At 37.4% G+C, this 20522-nt stretch overlaps 2 protein-coding genes across 2 annotated transcripts in view; both read right to left on the bottom strand.

Annotated features, from left to right (window-relative positions):
• Nucleotides 1–1177: 1177 nt before the first annotated feature.
• LOC127507749 (transmembrane emp24 domain-containing protein 6-like) overlaps nt 1178–20522 on the bottom strand; it is a 55845-nt gene continuing 36500 nt past the window's right edge. Inside the window, exon 5 of the mRNA XM_051885043.1 lies at nt 1178–1837. The gene's annotated coding sequence lies outside the window, so the exon portion shown is untranslated. The remainder of the gene's footprint in view (nt 1838–20522) is intronic.
• LOC127507750 (immunoglobulin lambda-1 light chain-like) overlaps nt 7243–20522 on the bottom strand; it is a 32454-nt gene continuing 19174 nt past the window's right edge. Inside the window, exons 3-4 of the mRNA XM_051885044.1 lie at nt 8839–8887; nt 7243–7737 (exon numbers count right to left, since the gene is read on the bottom strand). Coding sequence (XP_051741004.1) covers nt 7421–7737; nt 8839–8887 — 366 coding nt within the window. The 3' untranslated portion in view covers nt 7243–7420. The remainder of the gene's footprint in view (nt 7738–8838; nt 8888–20522) is intronic.

The raw sequence follows: 20522 nt of genomic DNA, 5'->3' as shown, positions 1-20522 counted from the left end.
CATACAGAAAACTCCACATGCTACTACAAAAGAGCCACCTGCAATGATATTTCTCAATCGCAAGCTAAGAACCCGGCTGGATCTTCTAAAACCTAGTCTCGCCAAAATCGTGAGACAGTCCCAGGATGCTCAGCAGTTACAACACCAAGAACACTCTTGTTGAGAGAATTCATGGATCCTGGTTTGTTCTACAGAAAAAGAGAAAAATGGATACCTGGAGTGGTGATGTCCAGAACGGGACCTGTCTCCTACATCGTCAACGTGGGTGCGGCTGGAACCTGGAAACGTCATGTAGATCAACTACTGAAACAAGGGACTCAGATGGAACCAGAAGTTCCTGCTTATTCTGATAGTTCACAGGCACATCTGCTTCAGGAGAACGCCGGGGAAAAGACTGACAATCTTGTGGATGTGATAACTGACAAATCAGGGACTGGCAACACTGACAAATCACCTTCGGGGACTGTACAAATGAGAAAGACTATTAAGCATCATCCTAACTGTCTTACTTGGACACCTGACCGTTATCAAGCATCCTAATGTGTATGGATGTTAAAGGAAGAGATTCATATGCAGTAGTTTGAATAAGACGTGCTTGCTAAACTGTGGTTAAAGTTGAATTAAAGAAAAGAAATACCTTGTTGTGTATGATCACTTTTGATTTAAGTTGGGAGGAAATGTTATGTATTTAATGTTAGAAACTGGGTTATCCTGCAATTGTTGTCTTATGCTTTAGATGGCGCTGTGTTATGGCGTATACCTCTCTCATGGAAAGTAAAAGTTGAGTTGTAAGTGCCCTCGGCCTCGGCCTCCATCGTGTTATTGCTATCTATAGCTCCTTAAAGTATAATGATATTCTGATAGACACAACAGCAGCACGCGCTGTTGTAAATCCTGCCCACTTCTTTGCATTGTCACACATGCTTCAGTGCTCTGAGAGTGTTTATAGTGCTGTGAGTTTAACACTTCATGACTGAGAGCAGAACAGAACACAATCTTCATCATCACACAAGACAAAAGAACAACAATGAACACAATCACCTTCTTCATCTGGACTCTCACACTGTTTATTCAAGGTAAGACTGATAAAAACTGACTCTGGTTTTGGTGTTCTTGTAAAAGTATATGATAGTAGTAGTTTTAAACAATAATTGTTTTTCTTTTCTCTTCTTCAGAATCCAGAGGAGTGACTCTGACTCAACCTGAAGTTAAAACTGTCCAACAGGGTCAAACAGCTACAATAGAGTGTCATATAGATGTAGGAATATTAAGCAGCTACTTAGCCTGGTATCAGCAGAAACCTGGAGAAGCTCCTAAACTCCTGATTTATTATATAAACAGACGTTATACTGGAACTCCATCTAGATTCAGTGGCAGTGGATCTGGCAGTGATTTCACTCTGACCATCAGTGGAGTCCAGACTGAAGATACAGGAGATTATTACTGTCAGAGTTTACACAGTGGTCCAGTGTTCACACAGTGATAAAGAGTGGTACAAAAACCTCGGTCAGTCAGACGTCACAGTGATGCACTGATACAGCTGAGAGATACTGCAGCTGCTGATGGAGGATCACAAACAACACAATGGTGAATCAAACCTTTCAGAAACTTTATTTATTATGATGTGTTTAATAAACATGTAACATACAATCTTATATCCCTTATACTAAACTGGACTAAAATCTGGAGAAAATGTGAGTGGTGCTCGTACCTGCAAAACTTTACACTACAATATTATCTGTATTATTTAATGTAGGAAAGTCAATCCCTTTAATTGGACTTCCATACTTCACCACTAGAGGGTCACATGTCTTTAACATAACTGAGATCTACACACCTTTCCTTTAAGACTGTGGCTGCATCCAAAATCACATTCTTCACATTCTCTATATAGTAGGTCAAAAACAGTATGTTACAACAGAAGTATGTCTGAATTCACAGTCTGAATGTTTCTCTGATAAAGTCTGTATGGTGTCCTGGTGGCCTGTAAACAGTAGCCAGCACAAATGTCAAACAGGATCATACGCTAGACAACGTTACATAAAGCACCATCACTTCGAATTAATTATATTTGAAAGACTTCTGAGTAATACTGAAGATAATGACAACATGGCAGATGTAGTACGTCCAGATTACATTCATACACACTCATACTATACAGAACATACTTTTTTAGCGATCGTGAAGTAATTACTTGCTCAAAATAAGTGCCTACTGAAGAGAGTATGTGATTTCAGATTAAGATTACTTTGTCACACTACATGATATTTGTGGAAGTGTCAGTGAATTTCACATGATGGTTGATTGTTTATTATTCATTTATGTTTATGATGGGAAATGTTTATTATCTGTAACAGTTTAACAGAAGGATTGTTCATATTTGTGTCTAATTTACATAATTTGTCATTGTTTCAGACCACACTCACCCTCATTCATTCATACAAACACAACTGCTCACAGACGTGACCTGTTTTCTGAATCCAGCGTATCATTAATAGTTTTGTGGATTGAACTCTTGGAGCTCTTACTCTCTAACCGAGTCAAGGACGATCTCAGCAGTCCAGAGGCTTCAGACACTGACAGTGTTTCATTATAAACTGATGAACATGAACAAACCTCATCTCTCCATTAGTCCAACTCTTCTGACTCATTTCAGAGAATAAAGTGTGGACAGTGAAACTCATATTTGATCATCAGGTGATTCTGTTCCTCTCAGAATAGAGCAGCTCCATCAGCAGATGTTCAGCGTCCTCACAGGAGCTTCATGTTACTGGAATCCACTGCTTCTCTTGTTTCTGGAGATACACTGGGAAAGTTCAGATAAGACCTTGTTATTACTAAAAGGAAAAAAATAAATAAACCCATTTCACCACAAGTCTGATGTTGAAGAAACAGTCGTGTATGACTCAAATAATTACTGGAGATCAGGTTATAAATGGAGATGAAGCAGTCGCAGGTTTAGTGTTTGTTAACAGCGGGGTTTGTCGCCCACATTACAGTAAGGATGTGTTTGTTTCTGCTAGATGCAGTTGTGTTTTACCCCAATGAATGTTTATCTGTTTCATATCCTCTTCTTTCTTTTTCTTCTTTTCTTCCTTTTTCTTCTCTTGTCCCTCGTAATACACACCAAAGTTCAGGAAAACCTGCATGATTCCAAAGTGACTGTGGAAATTACTGAAGCACATCTGATAAAAACCTGCTGAGATACACATGATCATTCATTCGTTCATTCATTCATTTATTCATTCAACTTTTTTTTTTTTTTTTGTAATTTTTGGAGTTTGAAAGTGTGACTTTTAATATGATACTTTGATATTAATTAATTTAGTATAATTTTTCCTTTAATGTTTCATTAAAAAGAAAACACACATTAACAACATTAATTTTTCATTTCTGTGTGAATTATTCTCTGTCTGGGATTCACTGCATGGTCCACATGAAATCCACTTCGAGTTCTAGAAACAGATGATTTTTCTGTTCATAACGTGGGCAGCAGATGTACTAAAACACGTATCAAGGTGAGACTCACCAGTCTCCTCGACACTGAAGACAAACTGACCACTTTCATCGTCAGCTGTGCCGATTATTAATCCGCTCGGAGCATTAACAATCACAGACAGATGTCTATCAAGGGCCACACAGTCACCAGCTGGACCTGAACACACACATACTGAGCTGAAACATTCAAACCATTCAAGTTCATACTAATATTTAAATGCAGAACAATGTCTTTCCATGAAGTGTAAGTAGAAGCTCTCACCATAGTGAGCAAAGTGCCAGAAGCACTGGAGATCTCCGGCACACAGCATGATGACAAAGTCATACTGATCCACTGCCCAGAAGAGCTATAATTATTATTATTATTATTATTATTATTATTTACAATAAAGCTGCTAATTTACATTTAATAGTGATGTATTGTTTTTTAAACATCCTGTTTTAAACATTGAATTAAAACATGTCAATAAAGATGACCAAAGTTATAATGATTCTCATATTTTACCTTTTTTGATTTAAAGGACATTTCACTATCAAGGACCACACCACATCCATGAATGTTGGAGAATTATTTACTGAAGAAAGTTAGGGATAAATAGGGAGAGGATGAAGGGGAAGGGGATGATAGTCAGGTTGATCTGAGTGATTAGGACCCCCGATACAACCTGGAAAGGAAGAGAAGAGGGGATGATAAGGATTGTTGAATGGATAAGAGAGAGGGAGGGGAAGGGAGGGTTCAAGAGAACAAGACAAACAGTACTGTAGGATTTGAGAAGTCAGGTGATTGGTTGAGGTGCGGCCCCGCTCCCGAACCTCAGCTAACTAGTTAACTCCCTTAAAGTTCATAGATATTTGTAACACAGTTCATTGTTGTGGGAAGAAGGAGGGCGGGAACCGGCAAACGTTCAACATTACTTTAATACAAAATAAACAAATACAAAACGAAAGTAAAATGGCGGCAGTCCCTCGCGGGCGACACAATCTTCATCATCACACAAGACAAAAGAACAACAATGAACAAAATCACCTTCTTCATCTGGACTCTCACACTGTTTGCTCAAGGTTTGTGTAATACAGTTTCTTTCTTCTTCTTTTTTTTAACAGTGATTTTTAATTCTTTTAAAATGTCAGATATCATTTTCATTCGTTTTCTTTCAGAGTGTAGAGGACAGATCACTGTAACTCAGAGTCCATCAATAACAGCAGCTCAACCAGGACAAGAAGTCAGAATAAACTGTAAAACCAGCAGTGCAGTGTGGGGTGGTAGTTACTTACACTGGTACTTACAGAAACCTGGAGAAGCTCCTAAACTCCTCATATATGATGCAACAAGCCGTAATACTGGAACTCCATCTAGATTCAGTGGCAGTGGATCTGGCAGTGATTTTACTCTGACCATCAGTGGAGTCCAGACTGAAGATACAGGAGATTATTACTGTCAGAGTTTCCACTGGCCGGGCAGCACTAGGGTGTTCACACAGTGATAAAGAGTGGTACAAAAACCTCGGTCAGTCATACGTCACAGTGATGCACTGATACAGCTGAGAGATACTGCAGCTGCTGATGGAGGATCACAAACAACACAATGGTGTATCAAACCTTTCAGAAACATTATTTATTTATTTTGATGTACTAAGCATGTAACATAATCTTTATATTATATAAATGTTAGTGGTGTTTGGTCCTGCAAAACTACAATGTAATCTAACTGCAGGAAAGTCCGTCACTTTAACTGCACTTCCATGCTTCATCACTAGATGGCGTGTCTGTTACATAACTGAGTTCCCTATCTGTCAGTCACTTTGACGTTGTGTCGATGTGATGACACTAGTGTAGTGTTTCTCAACCTTTTTTACTCGATGGCCTCCTCCTTCACCAGATCAATACTGCAGTGCCCCCCTAAGATGCCTGACGTTTCCTCTTATACTGAACTTCCACAGCAAAGAGAGAAAAGTGTTTGTATTTAAGCCTTTTTATGTCAAAACGACCTCTGCTTCCCCGTCGACATACAGCATGAGCACAAATGCTTAAAGGGGAAACAATAAATCTTCCTATGGTGTCCCAGTAATTGTTCCTGATTAAACCACTGAAAATACAACATTACATACAAGTTTTGCTTAAATTAACTCAATTATAGAATTGTTTCTTTATTTCTCCATGGCATGGTGTCGCCCTCAGGCAACATAAAAGGTTTTTGGGCTTCACAGCGGATCTATATATGACGCGTCTGTTCAATGAAATGAGGGGCTGAAGTGGGTGCAGCCTTTTCGGTATATACACATTTCATGATGGATATATTATCAGGGACCCCCAAGGGTTAAATAAAACAAACAAAACAAGCCCTATAATTTAATAAAATAACACATATTATGAAGACACTTCATATTTAATGGTATTAGATGATTTGATAGTTGCATTTAATTGATTACAACTTCAATAAAACATTTGCATTTTGCATTTCAACTCTTAAAGCGCTGCAGGACTAGCCTACAGCAAACACTGAACCAGACTATTAAATGTTGAGCAAGGGATCTCATTGGCTGCAGGATCAGCAGAGACCAATCAGCCTGAGTCATTTGGTATTGATGTGATTGCTTACAGACTGCATGTAAAGGACCGATCGAAGCCTGTGCCATCTTCAGTTTCATGACTGAACTAGATTTCTGACATGACAATTCTTGGAGAGTTTGTCATGGTAATGAATATGACAATGTTAATGTGTTTGGTCTGCTGCTGTTGATTATATCTGCTGTAGAGTACAGAACTTTCCACTGCCAAAACACACACAACATGCTGCTGCTGTACGAGCAAACATGAATCACCCCATAGCAGATCTGGACAGGTGGAGCTGGGGGAGGTGGAGGGTTTCTGAAAGTACACTGCACTGCTACAGCAAACAATAGACAAGTGTTGAATGTTGAGCAGCAAGATCATTGACTACTGATACAGCAGGAATCATTCAGTTGTGTCCTGTAGAGAATGATGTGTAAATGTGTATGTCTGACTCTGTATATTTACTGTTACTGTGCTTTGCTGATGTAAAGCCTTTCTTTTAACCCTGTCAGTAAAACTATTGGACTCTGAATGTATATCGTCCTGATCTCTCTTCTGTCTTTTGCATTCAGAGGGTGTTTTACATGAGCGGCACATGCTTCACTGCTCTGAATGTGTTTATAGCTCTATGAACTGAACATGACATGATCAAGAGCTCTTCTTCATCAACCAACAAACATGACTTTCAGCTGCAGCTGCTCATACAACACAATCACACACAACACTGATCACAGACAAACACTAATAACACTAGATCATTATCAACATCAATCTTGTGTTTATGAAGAGAATGAGTCAGTGTTTAATATGATCATCATGTTTTAGGTGTAATATATGATCCCTGTCAATCAAACTGAACAGACTGAATTCAGTCACTTCTGCTGTCTGGACGTGATGCTTTCTATTTGATTTTCATAACATTTTCATATATATTTTCATCACCACATTTTCAGCAGAAGTGAAACTGGTGTGTTCCAGTCCAGATTATGTGACCAATCAAACAGTGAGACTGAAAAGCCCATTTGCATTGTCAGGGTGGAGTGATTCTGATCCTCTCAGAATAGAGCAGCTCTGTCTCCAGAGACCATGTTCAAACCCCAAGAGCTTTATTTGACATTTACTGCTACATCAAGCTGGTGAAAAGCACCTGCATGTTCATCTGTTAGTTGAATGATGTTGTCAGACACAAAGTGAACTTGTTGAGAAGCTTTATTGAATGTTACAGCAGATTGAAAGATCACACAGTGCTTTGACACGCCAGCTCTCTTTCAGTATTGAGTTGTAAATCACTACAGCTGCAGCACTAGACTCATGTGAATCCTGCCTGACACAGGACACTCAGATACGGCTCATCTTCAGGAGAGAAACATCAGCACTCAGAGCTCTTGTGGAACGAGACCTCATGAGGAGCTCCATCATGTGTTACTCTGCAGACGTACACCTCTCCCTTTTCCCAGCGTGCTTTGCTGAGGGTCAGGACGCTACTGCGGCTGTAGCGGCCGTCCCGCTGGCTCTCTGCGCTGGTCACGACCCCCTCGGTGACCTCTGACCCGTCCAGTGTCCAGCTCACCAGCGCCCCCTGTGGAGAGTAAGAGCTGAGCAGGCAGAGCAGTGCGGCTGAGTCTCCAGAGATCTGCAGAGAAGAGGGCGGCAGCAGAGACACTGAGGGCTTCACTGTGGGACCAGCTGCAGGACACAAACACAACACATTCACAAACACAAAGAAAACACACTGTTTCACTCACAGCATTTCAACAGCAGCAAAAATCACGACAATCTGATCCTTCATGTCATTCAACATCACTAGAGCTCATATAATATACAATATACAAACTACACAATCACTGTATACATTTAAATCAAACCCCAGAAATGAAACTCAATATACTGAGACACTGACTGCTTTAATTCCAGCAGTTTTAAACTCTGAACATAAAGTTCTTAAATTTTACTTGAGATACTTGAGATATTCAGCTCAAAATGTAACTCAATTTCAAACGGAATTAAAACAACTGAATCATACATATATTTTGTTTGTATTAAAAAACACTGAATAACAAGCACAACATGTGAAAAGAAATTCAGTTTCATTGACTGAAATACAGAAAGTAGCAACATTTACAATCTGATGCCAGATCTCTTTTTTTCCCCCATGATATCTACAATAAAAGATGAACTATATGAACACAGTCTAGAAATAAATGAAGGAGAATTAAACTAGTAATAAACTGATTCAACTCATAGTGAGACTCATTATGGAAAAATATTTAGATTTTTTTGAAAGGAATAATGTTGTTCTTCTGAATGAATAAACATGACAATATCATTGTTTTAGATTTAATAATTATAAAACAATATCAGTAAGACTTAAAGCCTTCATACACAGTACATTATAAAAGTATTTTTAATGCATTAATTAAGCATCATTATACACATTATACTGCATGTATGATCTCATGAATAATTCATTAAGCAGTTATAACACATTATAATATCATCTAGTCACTGTTACACCTTTAGAAAGTATAATGGGGTAAAACAAATTGCAAACAACCAATTTCAGATGTAACATTGAATTTGTCAATATAATAGCTTTTAATTTTGGTTACAATTATTTATGAAAAGGCATTATTTATGGATACCTTCATAACACATTATACATAAATGCTTCAAGTAAAGTTTCAGCACAATATTATTATTTAAAAAAAAAATGTTTTTGTTTCAACTGTAAAACACCTTCTGAAATCTAAATTGTACTTTTTTAAATAGTTAATTAAAAGGACTTACCGAGCACCAGTTTAGTTCCTCCACCGAATGTGTACCACAGTGATACAATCTAATGAAACGGTCGTACAAAAACCTCTATTCCACTCGAGTGAACACAAACTCCAGCAGAGAGAGAGAAACAACACTTCAACACACTGATATTAGAAGAAACTCAGATCTTCTCAACACTCAAACATTCAGTTTGGACAAAATGCTTTCTGATATAACACTGTTTATAGAAATATATCTGATGATCTGTGACCTCTGAGGTGACCTTTGACCTCTTTTATCATGGATGATATTGTGAGTTTCTCATAATGATCTTCTGCTGTTCATATGAAGCTCAATCATCATGATTCACAGAAAAACCTGCAGCTTCAAATAAATTAATCAATAATTCTGAACATTTCATAAGTACATTGTTTAATCTAGTGTCACATGACCTGATTATGAGTCCTGATGAACATGTCAACCTTCATCAAACACCATTATGTATCTTTTTTTTGTTTGTTTGTTTGTTTACTCTAAATACAGTAAAACTTTTTCTCATTGTTGACATGTTTTTAACCCTCTATGGTACGCAATATGATATCAATCAGGAAAAAAATATTTCTGTTGTTTTTCCTGCTTAAAATTGGACACTTTATTTGTTGCCTCGAGGCAACATTGTACCACAATGGAAAAATTGAAACATTTGGCATTTTCATGTAGAAAAAAGAAATATATTTATTGAAAACATCAATTTCTTTAACTAGACACTTGAACAAACAAATGTATCCAGATTTTAATGTATTAAAAGTTTCATATTTAATAAAAAGTAACATTTTATATCCAGCTGTTGCCCTCAGGCAACATTGTACCATAGTGGAACACAAGTATTACCAAACCATCATATTATTATGTTATTATATCAAGTTATCATATCATCTTCATCCTCATCTCCATCTTCTCTCTCACCCTCACTCTCTCCCTGACGGATTGTCACTATGATTTCATCTTCCTCATCACAGCATGACCCTCATCATCACCCTCATCAACTGCCAGTGCTACCTGTGTTTTATAGCTTCTTGAAGTGATATAGAAAATGTGCTGATCATAATATATGCAGATATAGTATGTGAATTGCTATTCTTATAAGTGCATTACAAAATCATGTGAAAATGCAAATATATTTAGATAATTCTCACTCTTTTCCTTACAAATATAATACATTTGTATTCACACCTATTATGCCTGTATGACCTTATGTGCTTCCATTATGGTACAATGTTGCCTTGAGGCAACACACAGTTTTTTGTTATTTTCTCTAAAACATTTGATGATTTATAATGTAAAGTTCTTGAAAATACTTCTTTACTTGCCAATGAAGGTGACTCGTATTTTTTGTGGGTGATTAAATGGATACAAACAAGTGAAAAAAGCTTTTTCATTGGAGAAAATATGGAGCCATGTGACGTGCTGAAACAGGACACAAAATGGACCCCTGTTGGTCATGTTTTGGTCTTTTTTGGACTTTTATTGATTAGTATTTGAGTTATTCTGTCCTGAGATACGTTTGATCAATCAATTGGTGCCTTATTTTATTAAAAACAAACTAAAATAGACCATGTTGCCTGGAGGCAGCACCGTACCAGAGAGGTTAAAGATGTAGTACATTACTGTACTCACAAATAAATAATTACTGTGTTTGACAAATATGTTTAAAAATATCTACTTTCATGATACTATAGTCATTTTAGGGGCTTAAAAAATCTTTTATTTTTCTTCCTTGTGGTGGCCACCATGTTGAGATCACATGACCAGCTGAATGCTGCTCACTTTATCTTGGTCACATATTATCAGAAACATTCACCTTATATAAATGAATCATGTATGAGAGTGAATAGATTATTTCTACAGCGGCACTAAAAGCTGAAAATGCTTCATCCACACTGACAGATGTTCATATAAAGTCAAAGACTAGTGTCTTATCAGTCTGCAAAACATAAAAAAAAAAAACATTTTATAATTCAAATTAAAAATATTTTACAATAATTAATATTTACAATTATTACAAACAACATCAATCTGTAAAATCTTAGGTTGCACTTTATTTCGATGGTCCACTTTTGATATTCTACTAACTATAAGTGACTTGTCAACTACATGTCAACTAACTCTCATTAGTGTATTAGTAGACTGTAGTAGACTGTTAGGTTTGGGTTCAGTTAAGTAGAATAAGTTGACATGTAGTTGTAAAGTTACTTACAGTCAGTAGAATGCCTAAAGTAGACCACTGAAATACCAAATCTTATATGTAGAGAGTTTATTAGTTTGTTAGCAGCATACACTGTTGTAAATCCTGCCCACTTCTTTGCATTGTCACACATGCTTCAGTGCTCTGAGAGTGTTTATAGTGCTGTGAGTTTAACACTTCATGACTGAGAGCAGAACAGAACACAATCTTCATCATCACACAAGACAAAAGAACAACAATGAACACAATCACCTTCTTCATCTGGACTCTCACACTGTTTATTCAAGGTAAGACTGATAAAAACTGACCCTGGTTTTGGTGTTCTTGTAAAAGTATATGATGGTAGTAGTTTTAAACAATAATTGTTTTTCTTTTCTCTTCTTCAGAATCCAGAGGAGTGACTCTGACTCAACCTGAAGTTAAAACTGTCCAACAGGGTCAAACAGCTACAATAGAGTGTCATATAGATGTAGGAATATACGGCAGCTACTTAGCCTGGTATCAGCAGAAACCTGGAGAAGCTCCTAAACTCCTGATTTATCAGATCAACAGCCTCCAGTCAGGAACTCCATCTAGATTCAGTGGCAGTGGATCTGGCAGTGATTTCACTCTGACCATCAGTGGAGTCCAGACTGAAGATACAGGAGATTATTACTGTCAGAGTTTACACTATCCAAACAGTGTATGGGTGTTCACACAGTGATAAAGAGTGGTACAAAAACCTCGGTCAGTCAGACGTCACAGTGATGCACTGATACAGCTGAGAGATACTGCAGCTGCTCATTCAACACAATCACACACAACACTGATCAGTGATGGAAGGGGTTCATCATAAAAGACAACTACCTTAACATTTTTGTTTTTTGTTTCTGTTAACAAATTAACAAACTTCAATCTGTACTTATTCATTTAGAAGACACTTTTCCCCAAACTGACCACTTTTTCACAGACAGAAATATTCAAATTGGCTTCCAAACAAAATATCACACATGAGACCATAAAAACACTCCTGAAAAGATCAACATGACAACTTTAAATTAGACAACATGCCTTCAACACACAGTCAGAGCTACACACACCTCAGTATCCACATTATTCTGTAACGCGGAAGGGCTCAAGGATTTTTTTCTTAACGTCATCTGATCTGTAAAGTAGTGCCAAATATATGAAGATAGTGAGGGACTTTCACCTGGTGGTAAATTGCTGAGATTATAATACACAGCACAGATTTTTTCTAGAGGGTCCAAGCGAGTTTCAAATTTCAAATACAAATTCAGCAATATTCGTAACTCATTACACAATAAAAAAGCATTGCTTCTGAAATACCATCACGATAAGATGCATATACCAATGTTTCTTGTCCAGCTTCTGACATGAGTATCTGAAGTGTCAGTAATATGTTTGTTACTCAAAAGCAGTTGTAAAATCTTCAAGATTGGGACATACTGTATTGTTCTTTTGCATTTGTATCTTATGTTTGTGACTTTTTTGACACTTGAGAGTACTGTATACAGTGAATTTACAGTCACAGTCTTTAAACATACATGTGACAGTCTCACTATTTCTGAGATGACGACCAGCGGCGATTCTAGGATTTCAATATGTTTCAATTTCAATATTGTTTTGATTTTAGATTTCTTATAAAATATTTATTATAACAATTTTTAACAATTTTATTGTACTGAAGTATGAAGTATAGCAAGTGTAGGAAAAGTCACAAAGTCTCATGATATTTAGGTGAAGTGAGCATTAAAAAATGACAATAATAACTAGATTTGTACATTTTTTGAAGAAAATGTGAATGGTGTTTGCTGTGAGCAACTACACTGCCTTGAGCTAATATGTTGCTAATATGTTTTACTTAGCATTGTTATAAGTTTTAACCTTCAGCTGATCATTGTTAGCATGTAGGTATTCACTGCTAGCATGACTAGCATGTTGAAAGTCCTGTTTGCTAGCATGAGTCAAATGAGCCAACCACCATTTCTCTACAATGCTCTGATGCAGAGATATAGGTCTTGATAAACAGTTGCTAGGGCACTCTATTTGGTTGCTAGGGAGTGGCTTGTCAGCTGCCAATAATGATACTATAAAGGCTGATTGTCAGTATGAATGATATAAAGCAACCCCCATGCCTCGATGACATTCAGATACAGAGATATGACACAGTCACACAGTTTGTCGCAATGTTAAGTCAGTGGGATTTTTCGCCCGATTTTTCACCTGCTGTACGAACATCGTACGCCCAATCGCTTATAAAAGCAAGAGCAGCGCTGTCCTTGATCTGACACCTCATTCATGGCTCTACGACAAATGGTGTGGGACGAGTTACGTGCCGAAATTTATATGGAATAAAGAAGAAGAAGAATATGTGAGATAGTAAGAGTGTGCATCGTCTTTCAGGCAAGCACCACTAATAATAATCCCAGATCCCAACAGCCTTTTCACTGGAGGAAAACAGCTGTAGTGGGATGAGGGGGAATGCAGCAAAAGTAGATGGGACTTGGGAAACCATCCTGTATTATTCCCACATCTCATTATGTAAACTGTATTTATGACAAATATCATAAATACATAAGATAAATACATACAACCATAAATACAAAGATCTATAACAAAGAGTTGTCATAATATGATAATCAGATTAAACATATTGGTGCTAAAAGATGTGTAGATAACAAAAACAGATCACAGGGGATAACTTAAACACAAACACTTCAACACTGATGATACCGGACACAGAACTAGAGAAAACTGGGCTTAAAGGGTTAATTCACCCAAAAATGAAATTTCTGTCATTAATTACTCTCCCTCATGTCGTTCCACACCCGTAAGACCTTCATTCATCTTCAGAAACACAAATTAAGATATTTTTGATGAAATCTGAGAGGAATATGACTCGTCCATAGACAGCAATATAATCAAGGTCCAGAAAGGTACTAAAAACATAGTTAAAATAGATAACGTGACTGCAGTGGTTCAACCTTGATGTTATGAAGAGACAAGAATACTTTTTGTGCTCAAAAACAAAACAAAAATAATGTCTTTATTCAACAATATCTTCTCTTCTGTGTCATTCTCATATGCTGTTTACTTCCAGCGCTTCCAGTTTCTACATCAGAACGTCGACTCAGTAATGTAAAACATTTCCTTGTTATGGTGAACAGCTGTCCCATGGGAAACAAAATAAAAATTAATTGATAAAGTGATGATTAAATGGTGACAAAGTGTTAATTTATTTTTTACATTTTAAAGTTCAGGATTGGGTAAAGTGATGGAATGTCTTGAAACGAGTTGAATACGGTACAATAAATCTCACACAGAACAGAATAAAATCATTAGAATGTAAAATAAGGTAAATGTGATGATACACTGAACATATTTGATCAATCTTAGCAGCTCACGCTGTTGTAAATCCTGCCCACTTCTTTGCATTGTCACACATGCTTCAGTGCTCTGAGAGTGTTTATAGTGCTGTGAGTTTAACACTTCATGACTGAGAGCAGAACAGAACACAATCTTCATCATCACACAAGACAAAAGAACAACAATGAACAAAATCACCTTCTTCATCTGGACTCTCACACTGTTTGCTCAAGGTTTGTGTAATACAGTTTCTTTCTTCTTCTTTTTTTTAACAGTGATTTTTAATTCTTTTAAAATGTCAGATATCATTTTCATTCGTTTTCTTTCAGAGTGTAGAGGACAGTACACTGTAACTCAGAGTTCATCAATATCAGCAGTTCAACCAGGACAAGAAGTCAGAATAAACTGTAAAACCAGCAGTGCAGTGTATAATGGTGATCGTTTAGCCTGGTACTTACAGAAACCTGGAGAAGCTCCTAAACTCCTCATATATTATGCAACAAGCCGTAATACTGGAACTCCATCTAGATTCAGTGGCAGTGGATCTGGCAGTGATTTCACTCTGACCATCAGTGGAGTCCAGACTGAAGATACAGGAGATTATTACTGTCAGAGTTTCCACTGGCCGGGCAGCACTAGGGTGTTCACACAGTGATAAAGAGTGGTACAAAAACCTCGGTCAGTCATACGTCACAGTGATGCACTGATACAGCTGAGAGATACTGCAGCTGCTGATGGAGGATCACAAACAATGGTGTATTAAACATTTCAGAAACATACATTTATTTAAGTAAACATGTGACATTTAATCTTATATCCCTTACTTGTTCCCCCAGGTGAAAAAAGTACACTTTTATAATGTACTTAAAGTGCTCTATTTTCGCACACTAATTTTGTACTTAATAAATTCTTCTTTAGTACTTCTTAAGATAATCTTAAGAACATCTAAGTGTACTCAACTGTTATTTTGAGACACCATGAATATGAAATAAAATGTGCTTTTAACATACTATCTCTGTATTTTAAGAAAAAAACGTATTTAGTTACTGCTTACACTTGAACCCATAAGTGTACTACAAGTGGTGACTAAATAATAATAACTAATGTGGGTGCTGGGATTTGTAGTCCAGTTAATACTCGGGAGAGTGAGACCTCCGGTGGCCTATTGAGGGATCTTCGCTGGCATTTGTAACATACACATTCCTGGTCCAGCCTGAAAAATACAGATTTTTTTTTTTTTTTTGGTCATGATTTGAGCGTTTAGAAGCAAAATTGATGAGACAGTTGATCTCAGATTTCATTGCCGATTTAAAAAATGCAATTTAATCACAAGCTTGGTGAACAGCTTTGGAGAATTTGATGTTTCCTCATTGAAAGAGATAGGAGCTGTACTGCACGACTGAAACAGCTGCGCGAGAGGCGTTTCAAAGATGGCCGCCGAGTGAAATGACTTGCCTTAAAGGCCCACTGAAATGCCTTGAAACAAGCAGCATTATTCAATGTGTTGATGTAATTTCAACTGAAACAGGAAGATGGGGCGGGACTTATCAAACAGCCCCTCCCCTTTTATAAAATAGCCAATAGCGTTTCGTTTATATCACAGCTCGGCCAGAGCCGTTAGCTCGGTAAAGCCTCAGTTACCTACGAATCTCTAGCAGTTTCTAATCTCCTCCATATCACATTAAAATACAGCTTCTGTGCAGAATTCAAATGTGTCCGACACGTTTTGTGATCTGCGTCGACTCGCGCATATGATCCGCTCTGTGCTCTCGTGTCTCTGGACCGGAGCAGACTGTGCTCGCGCTGCGGTGGGTCACGTGACACTAACATGAAACCAGACTTCATTCGCCTCAATGGAAAACATATTTACACTGTCTTAATTGTTCACTATCCCCTATATAGTGCACTATGTGCCATTCACCATGTAGAAAATAGTAAATGTGTTAACAAATTATTGACTTTAGCCACAGCTTCAGCATCTATTTATAATGTAGGGGGCGGGACGCTTCAGATATAGAGAGCATTTGATTGGACAGAAGATCTGACGAGAAGCTGAAGTCCGCAGTGATCAGGAAAATCCGTGATCCACTTTAGCACAAGTGAGAGACTGTGAGTTTTGAATGCTTATATCTCCTAAATGTGAATTTTGTCATTGTTTTGGAACACATCAGCTTATTCATAACTTTAAGGCTAACATATTACAGTTTTTCTCAATTGCTTAAACACATTTCTTGAAACTATGCCTCATATTCTCGAAACAGTGAACACAAATCCATAACGTCTCAGCCAATTCCCCAAACATCCTATTTTCAGGTCAAAATGAAGCTCTACACTCAAAACCATTCACTCTTGCTGAAAAAACACACTTGGCCCTCAGACATCACACACAAGCCCCCAAAAACACACACACTACAACATAATCTTACACACTGGTGCAATAAATTCAAAACACCATTTCCAAAACTGGTAAGTTTTGTTGCTTGTGGTTCCCCCCCTCAAAAACCTTTTCACATAATGAACACAAAAGACACAACCAATGTATACATTGCACATTTTTATTCATTCATATCACAGTAAAAAAAAAAAAAATTCAAAACCATAACGCCATTTATCAAAAAGCACACCCATTTCCCTAAACTCTAAACACTATTCCCCTGTTTTGACACATGAATCAGATTTGTTGAACTGTCACTGCAAAACTCTACACATAAATCCCTTCATTTCTCATTGCCTACACCATGTTGTCATTTAGAAAGCACTAGCATTCAATATTGTTCACTCAAGTCAGCACAGCTTGAGCTCAATTAGCACACAGTTACCCACGTGGAAACACTAAGAGTCAAAATTTATCACACACCAATCAGAACCTTCAATAGAGAGATAAAAGAGCCCGAGTCAGTTCATGCAGTTTTGCAACAATGGATCCAGAGAGACATGATTGAAAAGGTCGAGGACACCAGAGAGGAGGAGGAGGAAGAGGATGAGCAAGAGCAGTAAGGAGTGGAGGAAGAGGAGGAGGACGAAGACAAGGATGAGGTGCAAGGAGACAAGGAGTCTCAGATGAAATTCGTGCCACTAGTTGACCATGTCCTTGTCCATGGTATGACTATGAGGGAGGCTGGCCAATGAGTTCAGCCAAACTTAGTTTTTTTTCAACTGCTTACACACATTTTCAAAACTTTGCCTCTTTTTTTCAAAACTTTACACACAAATCCAAGAATTGCACACACAAAATGCAAAATGCCTCACATCTCTTGCAAAATGAAGCACTGCATTCAAAATATCACAAACACATCTCAAAAGCAAACATTTGTCTTACTTTTCAAACACATTTACCATAATATTCTATTTTTGGATATCATATACACACAGTTATTCAAAACCTAAAGCTCTTCTTTCATAAGATGCTATGTACATTTCTGTACAAGATTGAAAGTAATTGGCAGAGAGATGTTGAAAAATTCATGGTAAACAGGAAAGCAAGATTGAAACCAAACTATTTTTTTTTTTTTTTTTTTTTTTTTTTTTTACTGTAAGCATTTGTGGTTGTGAATACAGTATTGCACAGTACAATATAATATATAATACATCAACCATGTGTAGTTGGACAAAAAAAAAAAAAAAAAAAAAAAACTAGCATAATTTTGAAAAAGGTGAATATTCCAAAGGAATGGTGTGTATGTGTGTCCTGGTAGGGGACCAAATGTCCTCACAAGCATAGTAATACCGGTGCATTTTGACTTTGTGGGGACATTTATATACAGAACATACAGTATAAAAACCATTACGCCTATGGAGTGTCCCCATAGAACATGGAAACCCAACATGTGTGTGTTGTGTGTGTGTGTGTGTTTGTTGGTGGGCGAGATGGTTGGGTGTATCTAGGCTTCATCTCTCCTCCTGGCTGGGTCCGGCCACAATACTTCATTCACATCACATGCTATGTTCTCTCTTGCGTATCCAACCTTGGATGGAGGCAGCGTCAGTGTCTCCACATGCCTCCTCCATTGCCTGGAGAAGTGTTATGTTGACATAGGGATGACGATCATGCACTTTCCAGCAACCATGTGGAGAAAAAAATCCTCAATAGGGTTTAGAAATGATGAATATGGAAGCAAGTAAACAACAGAAAAGTTGTTCAAAATCTATAACTTGACATTTGGCCTATTTATAGGCCTATTCTAAAGCCATGATTGGTTGGTGTTAAGTAAAGCAGTGAGTGTTTGCACATGTGAGGAGTTTGTGTGAGGCGCTGATGAATTGGTGTGGCATTTTGATTGGTTGTGTTTGAAAAAGGAACTCAAGATACTTTCTGTTAGATTTTTGTGTGTTACATAGAGAATTGTGTGTTGTGTTTTGCAAAAAGTGTTTTATGAAATTGAAAACCGAGTCGAAGGCTGAGAATTAGTGTATGGTTTTGCAGATTTGGTGTGTGGTTCTGCTGTTTGAGTGTCAGGTTTCAGAAATTGTGTGACAAGTAAAGATTTTGTGTGTAAGCAGTTGAAAAAAACTGTAAGTTGCTTCACCGCGATCATAAGAACCTTCAAGGAGGAAAACAGGTAGGTGTACCTCAGTGTATCTACTGTAACTTTTGAGTGCTGTAATCTGTTACAACACATGCATCACACTGCCTTACATACAGAGAGTTTCTGTCTGCTTCCATTTTTGTAAAAAGGATGTGTTACAGTCACTTCTATTTTTGAGGACACAGAGACGATGGAATGGAAGAAGCCTGACTAGACATTTCAGTTGATGTGTGGCAGGGGTGGATCAGGCATGCAAGAGGATTTTACCACCACTGGCTGGATAGGGCCAGTTACAGCCTGTGAAGCTGACAAGATTCTCTGGCCTGTCCCAGACCAAAATGTGATGCTGGGGCAGAATATTTTTTGTTGTTATTTGGTGTATTGTACTGTACAGTACATTAAGGAATAAAAAATGTGCAAATGTATACATGTGTTCATCATGTGAAAAGTTCAGTGAGGGAGAACCACAAGCAACACAACTTATTACTGTTTTTTGTTTTTGTAGTATTGTTTTGAATTTATCTCACTAGTGTGTAAGATTATGTTGTAGTGTGTGTGTTTTTGAGGGCTTGTGTGTGATGTCTGAGGGCAAAGTTTGTTTTTTCAGTAAGAGTGAATGGTTTTGAGTGTAGAGCTTCATTTTGACCTGAAAATAGGATGTTTGGGGAATTGGGTGAGACGTTATGGATTTGTGTTCACTGTTTTGAGAATATGAGGCATAGTTTCAAGAAATGTGTTTAAGCAATCGAGAAAAACTGTAATAGATGAAGCATAGGGCACATCAATTAAGTCCATTTCGATTTCTGACTATCGCTACCTTAAATAAGTTGCAGTTTTCGTAAATATATAAAAACTATGCTTTTTGTTACGAGTAAGCAGAGCGCGACCGACTTAAAGGTAGATATTTGCCCTGTGGCCGAAGTGACTTTTCTAAGCGATACTGGGACCACAGTGAACGAATAATTGAAGATATAAAGTAATCAGAATAATCAAAAATCTAAATTAATGCATAACCAATGATTAATTTCTAATTGGAAACAACATCTAAGAGTAATAATCATTTGAAATTGGAGTCAGATTAAACGAGCAGCTAAAGTAAAATTGAAACTGAATTCTAGAAATTAAGTGAACTTCAACAGGAGCACTGAAAAGGCATACACGCATTAAACCTTCGCACAGGCCGTCAGATTCCGTTTTTGGGCCGATGGGGGGTTTCCTACAATATTAATAATGACCAAATCAATAATATATATGATTCTGTCAATAGACTTCAGAAATGTGTGTATAATTGTTTGACATGTTTCACAACATGAGGAAGTTGTTGGAAAATGTGTTTGTGACTGATCTACAGTCTTCAGGATAATGATTTAAATAGAGAGAGTCACTTTGCATTGTCACACATGCTTCAGTGCTCTGAGAGTGTTTATAGTGCTGTGAGTTTAACACTTCATGACTGAGAGCAGAACAGAACACAATCTTCATCATCACACAAGACAAAAGAACAACAATGAACACAATCACCTTCTTCATCTGGACTCTCACACTGTTTGCTCAAGGTTTGTGTAACGCAGCTCCAC

Source organism: Ctenopharyngodon idella, chromosome 24, assembly GCF_019924925.1.
Source record: "Ctenopharyngodon idella isolate HZGC_01 chromosome 24, HZGC01, whole genome shotgun sequence".
Lineage (NCBI taxonomy): Eukaryota > Metazoa > Chordata > Actinopteri > Cypriniformes > Xenocyprididae > Ctenopharyngodon > Ctenopharyngodon idella.
Note: the sequence above shows the minus strand (reverse complement) of the source record. Positions and strands in the feature narration are given on the sequence as shown.